The sequence below is a fragment of the Ahaetulla prasina genome, chromosome 12 (assembly GCF_028640845.1).
Source record: "Ahaetulla prasina isolate Xishuangbanna chromosome 12, ASM2864084v1, whole genome shotgun sequence".
NCBI classification, from domain to species: domain Eukaryota; kingdom Metazoa; phylum Chordata; class Lepidosauria; order Squamata; family Colubridae; genus Ahaetulla; species Ahaetulla prasina.
This window is the reverse complement of record NC_080550.1, coordinates 8,450,836-8,464,033: the sequence shown is the minus strand read 5'-3', so window position 1 is coordinate 8,464,033 and position 13,198 is coordinate 8,450,836. Positions and strand designations below refer to the sequence as shown.

The 13,198-nt window shown below is 45.9% G+C and overlaps 1 protein-coding gene across 3 annotated transcripts in view; it reads left to right on the top strand.

Moving 5' to 3' along the window:
• PHKB (phosphorylase kinase regulatory subunit beta) overlaps positions 1 to 3,020 on the top strand; it is a 135,630-nt gene extending 132,610 nt beyond the window's left edge. For all 3 annotated transcript variants that reach the window (XM_058154770.1, XM_058154769.1, XM_058154771.1), the window contains one exon: positions 2,246 to 3,020. In XM_058154770.1, coding sequence (XP_058010753.1) covers positions 2,246 to 2,383 — 138 coding nt within the window. In that variant the 3' untranslated portion in view covers positions 2,384 to 3,020. The remainder of the gene's footprint in view (positions 1 to 2,245) is intronic.
• Positions 3,021 to 13,198: the final 10,178 nt, after the last annotated feature.

The following is a 13,198-nucleotide window of genomic DNA, read 5'->3' as shown; positions in this document are numbered from 1 at the left end:
GAATAGAATTATTGGCCAAGTGTGATTGGACACACAAGGAATTTGTCTTAGGTGCATATGTTCTCAGTGTACATAAAGAGAATAAAATACATTCATCAAGAATAAGAAGATACAACACTTGGTGATAGTCAAGATTACTAATAAGCTATCAAAACATACTAGGAAACAAATAAAAACAATATAAATCGAAAGATACGAGCAATATGATTATAGTCATAAGTGGGAAGAAATAGATACTAGTAAGGAAGAGAAGAATAATAGTAATACAGTCTTAGTAAATTATTTGACAGTGTTGTGGGAATTAGTTGTTTAGCAGAGTGATGGTGTTCGGGAAAAAACTGTTCTTGTGTCTAGTTGTTCTGGTGTGCAGTGTGTAGTTAGAGGGTAGAAGTTGAAACAATTTATGTCCAGGATGCGAGGGGTCTGTAGATATTTTCACAGTCCTCTTTTTGATTCGTGCAGTATACAGGCCCTCAATGGAAGGCAGATTGGTAGCCATTGTTTTTTCTGCCAAATGGCCATAGACATCCCTGGTTTAAGAATCTCATCTGGATCCCTATCTCTCCCCCAGCCCAAACCTTCCAAAGAACAAATTTGTGTTGCCACAAAAATTCCCTTTCCAGTTGTCCAAAGCCATCTTAAGACAACCAAGAGTGTTAACTGCAAATGTCTTCGATGGATAGTTTCTCATAAATGTATGAGATAGCTGTCAAATTGCCCAGCTCAAAGTCAGTTGATCCTATTGTTGTCTTCCTGTTAGAGCTCTAGCCTAAAACGATGGGAGCTCTCCCGCATTCTTTTGCGTGAAATGGAGCTGCGTCTGAGTGCCCCCTCTATACATGGAAGAAAAACTCTGATGGGACTGTGTAGTCCATGGATGGGTCCAGGGATGAAATCGACTTACCTTCCTTACCAATTCAGAAATGCGTGCGCACGTCACATGTGCGCGCACACCCTCTGCGCATGCATAACACCTTTCTGCGCATGTGCAGATGGTACAAAACACACTACTTCCTGGTTAAAACCAGGAAGTAAGGCCAGCCGGGCAGGTGGCCGGAGCCTCGCACCGCAATTGCTACCGGTTCTCTGAACCACCAGCAAAGATTGCTACCGGATCGGACGATCCAGTCCAAACTGGGAGCATTTCACCCCTGGATGGGTCCATGTTTAAAACGTGTACCCCAAAGTTCCTTGACATTGGCGCTAAATGACATGAGCACTTGCTGCCTTGCATCTCCACTTTCCAGCTTTCCTGATGCTGTTGGTTCGCCTTGCTTGCCATCATCATCTTCCACCTCTACTCGCCTGCTCCCTTTCTTTCCTCTGTTCCAAGGTTTTCTCCTCCTCCTCCTCCTCCCCCTCCTCCTCCTCCTCCTCCCCCTCCTCCCCCTCCTCCTCCTCCTCCTCCTCCTCCTCCTCCTCTCCAGCTTAAGAGAGCTGTTCCCTACCATCAGCACTCCAGAAAGCCAAGGATGCTCCAGCCCGCTCAAGGGGAGGTTGTGTGTTGTCATTGTAAGCAGGTGCAGCCACAATAGCATTGCCCTTGCGGTGGGACAATTGCTCTGCACCAAACACAAATTGCAATTGACAAGCTCTCTTCCGAACCCCAGCAACAGCATGACTCACTGGTGGCCTAGAGGATGATGAATTGCTGGCTTGCCAGGCTAAAGCTGTTCTTTACAGCAAACATAAAATCTCTGACTCATTGTGTTTGGGACCATCATTTTCCCTTGAATTCATCCCAGATCTTTCCGGAAATGCCTGCAGGTATTTTTTTGTTGTTGTTTCTGTTCTGTGATGGTCGCTTTTTTTATACACATCCTCCTTCCTGCGTTTCCCATATCTCCCCACAACATATCCTCTTTGGTCGAAATCCAAAAATATATATATATTCAATATTTACGATGGAGAACGTGGAGGGCTTCCGTGTTGGTAATTCAGCTGGTTCCATCCGGATTGCGCAAACCGGTAGTGGCGGCTGCTTGAGGCTCCGCCCACCCAGCCAGACATAATCACGTCCCATTTTAGACACGCTGCACATGCGCGAAAGGCCCCTGCACGTGCGTGGAGGTGGCGCGTGTGAGCGAGGTGAGTTTGCAAACCGCTAGCGAAGGTAAGTGAATATCACCCCTGGAGGGCTTGTCTTGTCCCTGCCGATCACCCATCCCATCTGCATGTTTCTCCTCATTGTTACTTAAACCTGAAATTCTCCATTCAACCATTTTGTGACTGTCTGTTTGTGCAGGACGACATGACTGCTTTTTACAACACCCCACCGTTGGGAACAAGAGGAACGTGCAGCTATTTGACAAAAGCGGTGATGAATTTATTGCTGGAAGGCGAAGTGAGGCCTACGGCAGAAGATCCTTGTTCCATTAGCTAAAGCAGCTGGAGCAGAAGACGGTGGAACCAGGTGGATGTCCATGGGTCATCCAGCTCTTGGCATGCGAAGCTTCATTTCTCACCACTGTTTGGACACTGTGATGCGCATAGTCATTGCTCCATTGCTTAGAGCAACAATCTGTCCCCTTGGTTTCGTGTAACGAAGAAAAGCATATTTAATTAGGGGACACACTCCCTGCACAGCTCCTAGGTGGCAATCAGGGATACCTGTCTCACCCTCACGGCTACCTCTTGGCTGAGTAAATGCCTGATATTCTTCCATACGTAGGCTGCTTGAGAATGACAGATTTTTAGAAGCATTCACTAAGCTCGCGTTTACAGTCTAAGTCTCGCTTAAGGCGAATTGCAGCTTTATATTTAGTCATCCAATCATGAATTAATGTAACTTTAATCATCCCCACCCCTTCCCTCTTCCTTTGTCCTTTGGTGTTCGTTACCGGCAAGCTTCCTTATGAAAATTGAATACGGTAAAAGATACCAGGTTTTTTTAAAAAAAAATAAGAGAAATCTCCCATCTGTGAAGCTGGAGGATTTCTGGACTCTGAAGAAACAAGGCTATCTTTGGATTTGAGGACACTGACGAAGCTTTAAAAATAAAATTAAATCTCTGTACCGAATACTCTTTTCGGATTTGCCTGTAATGGGTTTCTGCGTTCTCGAATTGAAAATTGGAAGCAACTGAGGATATATATATATATTTTTAAATCTTGATCTCTCCTTTGACCTAGTCTAGAAGCCACACAGCGTCAACTTGTAGTATATGCGGGCAGCAGAAAAAAATTAATAGATAGATAAATAGATGCTTTGGGACAAGGGTTCCCAACCGTGGCAACTTTAAGCCTGGAGGACTTCAACTCCCAGAATACCCCAGCCAGCAAAGCTGGCTGGGTAGTTCTGGGAGTTGAAGTCCACCAGGCTTAAAGTTGCCAAGGTTGGGGAGCCCTGCTTCGGGAGACTTTATGTGCAATAGCCTAGACCAGTGATGGCCAATCTTTTCATCACCAAGTGCCGAAAAGGGAGTTCATGCGCGTGGCACCAAATGCCAAAAAGGGAGTCTGGGCCGTGACTGGGAAGAGGAGTTGCCCAGGGGGCATGTGCGCCCTGAAAAATTGACTTCTGTTTTCCGGTGCGCTGGCTGACAAGTCTCCGGTTATTGCTGTGCAGGCGCAGGTGCCGATAAATTGGCCAGCACGCATGCTCGCAGAACAGCTCTTCCGGTTTCCAGCACTGCTGCACGCACAAAGGCCAGTTGATCGTCACATGCGTACCACAAACCCGGAAGAGGAACGGCCAATGGCGCACATACCAGGCGACATGGCTCCACGTGCCACTTTGGGCATGCGTGTCATAGGTTTGCTATCACGGTCCTAGACCGAAAGCGGATTCCAACTCAAAGAGGGGAAGGGATTCATGTTCAAACACGTGGATTCTACTCTCATCAGAGTTGCACAATGGAAAAGAATTTAGTTCCCTCCACGTAAGTAGATAAAACAGATCGGTTCAATGGGGAGGGTCCCAGGTGCTAATCCTCTTCAGCATAAGTCCCCTCCTCACCTTCTACCACCAATGATTTGAGACTGCTAGGAATTTTAGGAATGCAAGATATGGAGAGCCAGGGGTCCCCCAAGTCTATGTTCTGCAGACAGTTTTCATAAGTTAAACCTTCACATGGTGGATAATGAAACTCCAGAATTTAATTAAAAAAAACAGATTAAAATCATTCCTGGAGGATCAGAGTCCCTGCTGCCTTCAGATTGGCCATTATGGGATAAAATACTGGGCCAAATAGACCTTTAATCTGAATTTAAGATGGCTCCTACACTCCTAAGGCATTGACTTAAGGGCATCCAATCTGGGCAGCTTTAAGACTTATAGACTTCAACCCCCAGAATTCCACAGCCAGCCATGAGAGCTGAAATTCATAGGTCTTAAAGTTGTCCAGATTAGACACCTCTTCATCTGCTCCTCTCGTATAGCATCCTTTCCTTTATAAATATATATATATATATATATAGAAAGCTGTCTTAGACCAGATTGTTTGCCATCTTGGCCCTTGAGATCACTATCCATTTCCTTGAGGTCTCTAAGAGGAATGCCATAGGCACAGCTTCCTTCTCTTCATCTCTCATGCCTTCCAGAAACCTCCTCCATGGAAGTTGGAGGTTCAACATGCAAGGAAACAACAGCCAATCGCCAACTACCAACACTCGAACCAACCAACAGGAAGGCACCATATAAATAAATACGATGCATAGAATAGCACCAAAGCACATATATCCGTAGAGGGAAGTTCTCCGAGGATGGGCTCCATCACAAGTCTGAAAGCTCGGGAGACTAAAATCTCTGGTCCTGGGTGATGGACCCAGATTGGATCTTATAACATTATCCTGGGGAAACATAATAAAGGTAAAGGTAAAGGTTTCCCTCGCACATACGTGCTAATAATTCCTGACTCTAGGGGGCGGTGCTCATCTCCGTTTCAAAGCAGAAGAGCCCGCGCTGTCCAAAGACGTCTCCGTGGTCATGTGGCCGGCATGACTCAACGCCAAAGGCACATGGAGTGCTGTTCCCTTCCCACCAAAGGTGGTCCCTATTTTTTCTACTTGCATTTTTTACATGCTTTCGAAACTGCTAGGTTGGCAGAAGCTGGGACAAGTCACGGGAGCTCACCCTGTTACACGGCAGCACTAGGGATTCGAACCGCTGAGCTGCCAACCTTTTGATCGACAAGCTCAACATCCTAGCCCCTGAGCCACCGCGTCTCTGGGGGAACATAGGTTTGCCTTTTATTCATACAACCTTTTGCTCACAACCCAGGTTCTCTATTTCCGAGGTGCAAGTCTTCCCTCAGAATCTCATGCCTAGCCTAACTAACTCCGTTGAAGAATTCTTGCCTTTGCCGATTTTGTGTCTGTAAGAGAAGGATTTCTTTTTTCCCCCAGCAAGCTTTGTGACTACCTCATCTGCAATTTCTCTGCCCCAAGCTAATTATCCCCAGAGTAGATCTGTGAGGAACGGTTTTCAGCATTAAGAAGCTAGTTAGATGAGCAGGTTCGCTGGCGCTTTGCTGTTTTATGCATTAAAAGAGCGACATCCTCTCTCATCTCCGCAGTGAGGGAAAAATTTTTTTTGTGAACCAGACCCACTCTTGATCAAATCCTCTGTGTATTTTTACATCAGGACCGAGCCACGCACCTGACTTTGATCCTAAATACAAAGTTCAGGATTCGTAAGGCAGAGGTAGTTTTGGCTTTCTCTTAATCTCAAGAACATTCTAGAAAGATTATCGGGCTATATTGAAAAGGAGAAGCACATGGAAAATTTCCCATGAAACGGAGAAAGGAGTGGGAAGATTTTTTTATATATATAAAAAGGAACAATAAAACACATTTTACGCTTGGGGCATTATGTATTTAGCAGTGTGGCCGACCACAGAAGTTCTCTTACCCAGCACTAAAGGTTTGATCTGTGTGATTAAGATTACATTCACTTCTTCAATGTTTAATTTGATCGCTTAACAATGATCGTGTCTGCCTGGTTTTTGTAAAAGTGGAATTTGATCTTATAAATAGTTTTGACTCCGAAGTCCTTATCAATAACTGAGATTTTGCAACTGTCTCTCTCAATGGTTGCAAAATGAATGAAAAAAATAGTTGCAGGAATTGGGTATGGCTAGTTTCATGAAAAGAAGGACCAGGGGTGACATGATAGCAGGGTTCCAATATCTCAGGGGTTTCCACAAAGAAGAGGGGGCCAACTTATTCTTCAAAGCACCTGAGGCCAGGACGAGAAGCAATGGGTGGAAACTAATCAAGGAGAGAAGCAACCTAGAACTAAGGAGAAATTTCGTGACAGTGAGAACAATTCATCAGTGGAACGACTTGTCTCCAGAAGTTGTGAATGCTCCAACACTGGAAGTTTTTAAGAAGAGGTTGGATGACCACTTGTCTGAAGTAGAATAGGTGTCCTGCTTGAGCACAGGGTTGGACTAGAAGACCTCCAAGGTCCCTTCCAACTCTGTTATTCTGTTATTGGCTTTCAGTCTGTGCCATGTTGTCTTGATTGATGTGGCTCATTGGTTCTCCCTCTGACTGTCTTGTTCATTAAAATAATTTTCAGATCTCTTAGGCATATCCCAAAAGAATTTTGCACTGTAGAACGCTTGGAGTGTGGCTATTAAGATGAATAATAAGCGTCTGGGTTTTTGTTTTTTTTTTGGTTTCCAGATAATTAAAAAGCTGCAGGAATGATGCTGTAGAAATTAACAGGACACAGCCATTTGCTTAACGAAACGTGAGAACCCTAAGATCTAACTTCCCAGCCGTGAAATCTGTAGATTTCTATATCATGCACACACCATTTGATAATTGAACGTAGCACTCAGAAAAAACATTTAAAAAAAAAAGTTTTCCAACAGCTTATAAGGACCTGAGGTGTGGAAATTAATCTTTTTTCTCCTTGATCCCATTTGGGAAGATCTTCATATTTAAAAAAAAAGAAAAGAAAAGAAAAGAAAATATATACTTTCTGTTTAAAAGCTCAAATTTCAAATGTGACAAGAAGGGGCACTTTATAATGTGGTTTCTCCCAATTGTCTGGACTGCATTGCTGCATAGTTTGATCCAGTGCAGTGGTGGGATTCAAATTTTTTTACTACCGGTTCTGTGGGCATGGCTTGGTGGGCCTGGCAGAGGAAGGATACTGTAAAATCTCCATTCCCACCCCACTCCAGGAGAAAGTTACTGCAAAGTCCCCATTCCCTCCCGATCAGCTGGGACTTGGGAGGCAGAGAATAGATGGGGCGGGGCCAGCCAGAGGCGGTACTCAAAGTACTCTGAACTACTCAAAATTCCGCTACCGGTTCTCCAGAACTGGTCAGAACCTGCTGAAGACCACCTCTGATCCAGTGCCAGATAATTCTGGTTCCCTCCAGATATTTTGGGCTATAGGAATTGTGGGAGTTGAAGTCCACAAGAACTTAAAGATGGCCAAAGTTGGAGACCTCTGCTCTAGAGGATTCAGTGATGCACGGAGAACGACCAAACCGCAAAAGGATTCTATCCAGTGATTTTTCACCATTAAGGAAGTGATCTGCACATCTCAACCCAGAAGCTCAGCTTTGTCAGCACTAGAATTAGCTCTCCCCTATTCCGAGAGGGTGTGTAGAGGGAAGGGCATTAATCTTTTTTTGATACTTGTGCAAGCCAGGCAGAAAAGTGGCTGGTTTTTTTTGCTTTTACGGAATTTCAGCTTGTGGAGGCAGCTTCTTACCTCCGTGACAAATGAAGGATGTACTGGCGTTGGCTGAAGTTCTCGCTGGCTGAATTGCTGACCCAGACGCTCCACTGAACTCGATGACGGCCATCTATTTCTTCCAGGTCTTTTTGTATGATTGCCTCATCGGCATATTTTTGCCCATTTCAAACTAAGGATGCCTACGAAACGAGATTTTAAATGGGGATCTGTATATGCATACAGCCCAGGGATGTCCTTCTATCCCACAAATCTGCCTCCTATGGTTTCTTCTTCTCTGATGGGGGTAAATCAGGGATGTCAAACTCGATTTCATTGAGGATCGCATCAGAGTTGTGTTTTGGGGGGCCGGGGGGGGGCATGGCCAGCTCGACCATTCATGCCGAGGGCACCTGTGGCGGTGTCGTGTCCCACTCCTCCTCTGACAGCCGGGTCGGGGAAGTCTGTATCAAGTGTGGCCACAGAGCCTCTGCAGCTTTGCCAAAGTTCTGTCAGAGTTCTCAGGGCAGGCAGGAGTCCAAGATGTGACTTCAAATTCAAATCCAAATTAGATTTTGCCTGACTCAAAGAATGCCAGAAAGCAGATCCTTTATATAGGCCATGGGGTGTGGCTCCATGACTCGGCACTTATCCAGGCCTGCCCCTCCCTTCCTTTTGCTGACGTCGCCTCTCCATTCTCCGGAAGCGTGGATCCATCCACCCTCCAGCTGCCGGCAATTCCAGCTCGTGACTGGCTTCAGGTTCTTCATGTTCACATGCTGTGGTGGAGGGGTTTATTTGCTCGGTTTGTCCGGGCATGGTGCCAGGACCGGGGGCCAGAGGCATGCCAGGCCATTCGTCTGCATTATCAGTCTCTGGCTGAGATAACAGGAGATGAGAGGGGCCCGGCTGTGGAGAGTGGGGTGGGCGAGACACAACAGGCGGCTTGAGCACTTTGCTAGTGAAAAGGGGCTCCTGAGCTCGTTTTCGGCTGTGACAGCCTCCTGCAATTCTCTGCCAGCGAAAACAGAGCTTGTTAGGGCTGCACGCAGCCCTCCCGAGCTCTCTTTTCGCTGGCAGAGGCACCATGGGCTGATCCTTCGCTGTTTCCAAGGCTGGCCTGTGGGCCAGATCTAAGCACCCTGTGGGCCGGATCTCCCCCTGGACCTTGAGTTTGACACCCATGGTGTAAATTATTATGGATGGGCTATTCTTGATTTTTTTTCTCTCTCCATTCAAAAGTCAAATTTACTTCTCCTGCTGCGTGTAGGTTTCAAATGGCTTCTCTGTTTTGTGCGATGCCGTGGAGCTATCTTAAAGCCAACTTATCCCTAGCCCAGGAGCATTTTGCCAAAGGTGTGAGATTTCTATAGTATGAGGATAGGGGTCTGCAACCTTAAACATTAAAAGAGCCATTTGGACCCGTTTCCCACAGAAAAGAAAACACCGGGAACCACAAAACCTGGATGGGCATGGCCAACTCGATGTCACTTCCATCTAGTCACATCACTGTCTCTCTCTCTCTGTCTCTCTTTCCCTCCCTCTCTGTCTTTCCTTCCCCCTCTCTCTGTCTCTCTGTCTCTCTCTTTCTCTCTCTCTCTTTCCTTCCCCCTCTTCCCTCCTCTCTCCCTCTCTCTCTCTCTCTCTCTCTCTCTCTCTCTTCAATGCTTCACATCCTAATGCAATGGGCAGGCCATGGAGGCAGCGAGAGCGGCTCTCGCAATGCCTTGCACAGCACAGTTAAATTTAACATGCTTCACAATGGGGGAGACGGTGTCATGACGTGGAGCATCAGCTGCAGTCAGGCCGGTCCAGTGTCTTGAGTCAGAGAGCAAGTGACGCATCTCCCCGAGCAACCAAGGTGTGTGCAGCACCAACGAGGGCCGGAAGAAGTGCCGCAAGAGGAGCCAAGTACAGGGGCACTTTGCTCCTGCTCTGGAATATGGAGCGAGTTTCCGTCACTCTTACCTTCTCAGGCCAGGCGAGGAGTGACTGGGAGGGGAGGGGGAGGGGCAAGGCCAGCCAGTGGTGGGTTCAGTCACAGGGAGCCACAGCAGGGGGACGAAAGAGCCGCATGCTGCTCTGGAGTCACGGGTTGCCGACATCCGTATTAGGAGAACCCTAGTTTCATTTCTACATTTGTTGATTTTGAATGGGACTTAAGAGTGGTACACGGACACATCTTCATGTTTCTCACCCAAACAATCTCCATCTGCCCTCAGCAATTCATGTTCCCAACATGCTACTCTCACCAAGTTGAATGGTAGATGCTTGCAGGATTCCATTACAGTAACCTTGCAATAAAGGTAGTGTTGATAGACATGGTTCTACTTCTTGTCTAGACTATCTTGTAGGGCTGACATACATCTTTTGCTTTGACTTTCCAGGAGACCAGTTATTGTCCTCTGGCTGGTTATTGAATTAGGATCAAAAGACTCAGGTTCATAGATGCTTATAAAGGGACTCAGGGCCAATTTAGCATCTTGATCTCCACAGAGGTGGTGGCCATGGGTTAAATTGGAGGAAGGAATGCTGTTTTTGCACCTTGCTGTTCTGGAGGAAAAGCAGGATATAAATAAAACAGGTAAAAGTGGAAGGTGGCTTTCCTTCCACAGAATTCTGCTACTAGTAGATCCATTCATCCTTCCTTCCTCCCTCCCTCCCTCCCTCTTTCCATTTGTCTCCTTCCTTCCATCTCCCTCTCCTCCCTCCCTCCCTCCCTCCCTCCCTCCCTTTCCTTCTTTCCATTTGTCTCCTTCCTCCCTCCCTCCTCCTCCTTTCCATCTTGTCTCCTTCCTTCCATCTCCCTCTCCTTCCTTCCTTCCTCCCTCCCTCCCTCCCTCCTTCCATCCATCCATCCATCCATCCTTCTTTCCATTTTGTCCTTTCTTCCATCTCTTTCTCCTTCCTCCATACCTCCCTCTCTCTCCTTCTTTCCATTTGTCTCCTTCCTTCTCCCCCCTTCTCCTTTCCATCTTGTCTCCTTCCTTCCATCTCCCTCTCCTTCCTTCCTTCCTCCCTCCTTCCTTCCATCCCTCCTTCTTTCGATCTTGTCTTCTTCCTTCCATCTCTTTCTCCTTCCTTTCTTCCTCCCTCCCTCTCCTTCTTTCTCCTTCCTTCCTCCCTCCTCCTTCTTTCCATTTGTCTTCTTCCTTCCATCTCCCTCTCCTTCCTTCCTTCCTTCCTTCCCACCTTCCTCTCCTTCCTTCCATCTCCTTCCCTCCTTACGCCCTCCCTTCCTTCCTACCACTCTTACCCCAGAAGTTGTTTTTTTTTTTTTTTTGCTAATCCTTCTTGCTTTCCCCCCACTGGAGCAGGTAAGCTGAGTCATACTGCATGATTACTATTCATGATCCAGGGAAAGGATCTAAAGAGGTATTCCCAATTGCTCTGGAGTTTCTGTTATTTTGTTCAGCTCATATTCAAGCACAGGGCTCAAGATAGATTCTCCCATAGCCAGATTGCTCTGCCATGCTCTTTCTCTAATAATGAATTTTGATTGCTAATTTGCTGGGTCATATTGTGCACGGTACTAGCTCAGAGATGAAAATCCTATTCTCTGTTTTCTTGCCCCCGAGCAATCACTCTTTATAAGACTATCGCAGACTCTCACGTCCCGAGTATGTGCTTCAATTAATATCCAAAATATGTAAGTTTAATTTGCCATCATTCTTCTTTCAGATGATTATTATGTAGTTGAGTGGTTCTCCGAAAAAATGGTTCTTCAAAAAATGAAGAGCCTCTAAAATTACTTCTTGGTTAACCTCCTCCAGCCTGGATATATTATTTTATATATTAGGGCTGTCACTACTAGCTGTGCTCCATGGTAACTCTGGGAGTTGTAGCCCTTAGAAAGCCATAAAGTGGGTGGGTTGAATTAAATGATAACATAGACATCATCCAAGGTCACTTTTGGGGGTCTTCAGGCATGGGGCAACTTAATTGGGCTTGAATTTCATCCTTTCCAAATAGCCAATATCCAAAGATGTAGAGTGATGGCACCCCAAAACAAGCATAGAATCACAGGTTTCCCATCCCTGAATTGTTTCACTGATGATACATGAAAGGTAATCCAAGTTTGAGATTTAATCCCACATTCCAATATCTGATGTCAACTTTCCCCAGTAAGATAAGGGAAGATAACCTTTATTGTCACTTTTTTTCTGTGAACAGGAGTGGAACACATATCATTCATCATCGCCATTGTAGCCATTGTCTATCCATTGGAGGATGAAGGCCTCTTCCGCATGTTTCCAACCAATACGGTCCTGAGCTTTCTTTTGCCAGTTGGGTCCACCATATTTGCTGATGTTGTCTCTACATCTTGTTTTAGAACTCTTTCGTGGATGCTTTTTATCAAGTGGAATCCAGATTAACAGAGTTGAAAGGGACCTTGTAGGTCATTTAGACAAGTCCCCAGCCAAGCAGGAGATCCTACACCATTTCTGACAGATGGCTGTCCAGTCTCTTCTTGAAAGCTTCCAGTGATGAAGCTCCCACAACTTCCGAAGGCAACTTCTGTTCCATTGCTTGATTGTTCTCACTGTCAGAAAATTTCTCCTTACTTCTAGGTTGAATGTCTCCTTGGTCAGTTTCCAACCATTATTCCTTGTCTGGCCTTCGGGTACTTTGGAAAATAGCTTGACTCCTTTTTCTCTGTGGCAGCCCCTCAAATATTGGAACACTATCATTTCTCCCCTGGCCCTTCTCTTGACTAGACTAGACTTACCCAATTCCTGGAACCGTTCCTCATATGTTTTAGTCTCCAGTCCCCTAATCTTCCTGGTTAACATCTTTTTTATGGTGTGGTGACCACATATGGTCATATATCCATTCTATGACTGTCTTGGTCCACCTGCCATTAGTAGTTCAATACACATACACACAATAAACACACACACACAAATACATGTATACACACATACATATATATACATATACACAGTGGTGGGATTCAAATAATTTAACAACTGGTTCTCTGCCCTAATGATTTCTTTCAACAACCAGTTCACCAAACTGCTCAGAAAGTTAACAACCGGTTCTCCTGAAGTGGTGCGAACTGGCTGAATCCCACCACTGCATATACATACACACACACACACACACACACACACACACACACACACACACACACATATACCATTTAGGATGCATAGCAAAAAAATGAGTCCTGAGAGTTAACCAGGTGGATACTATAAGGTACGAAGCCATTACAGAGTGTAGTTGTTCTGCTTTGGATGTCATGAAGCCACTTCCCAGAAGGTAACAAAGAACACCTGTCATGGAGAAGATGTGTAGCATCCCCGACAATATTGCGAACCCTAGAATCCTAGATCCTACAATTAGGACAATGCAGATTCTTTCTTAAAGAGCTTGAAAACCTAAATCCGGAAATTTTTCAGAAGAGTCCATCAGCACAACCTTGTGCACAGGGGTGGGATTCAAAAATGTTAGCAAGGGGTTCTCTGCCCGGTTGCTGGGTGGGCGTGGCCATGGTGGGTGTGGCCTAGTTGGCCTCCTGCACCATGGCGAGGGGGGCGTTTTTGCCCTCCCTGGGCTCCGG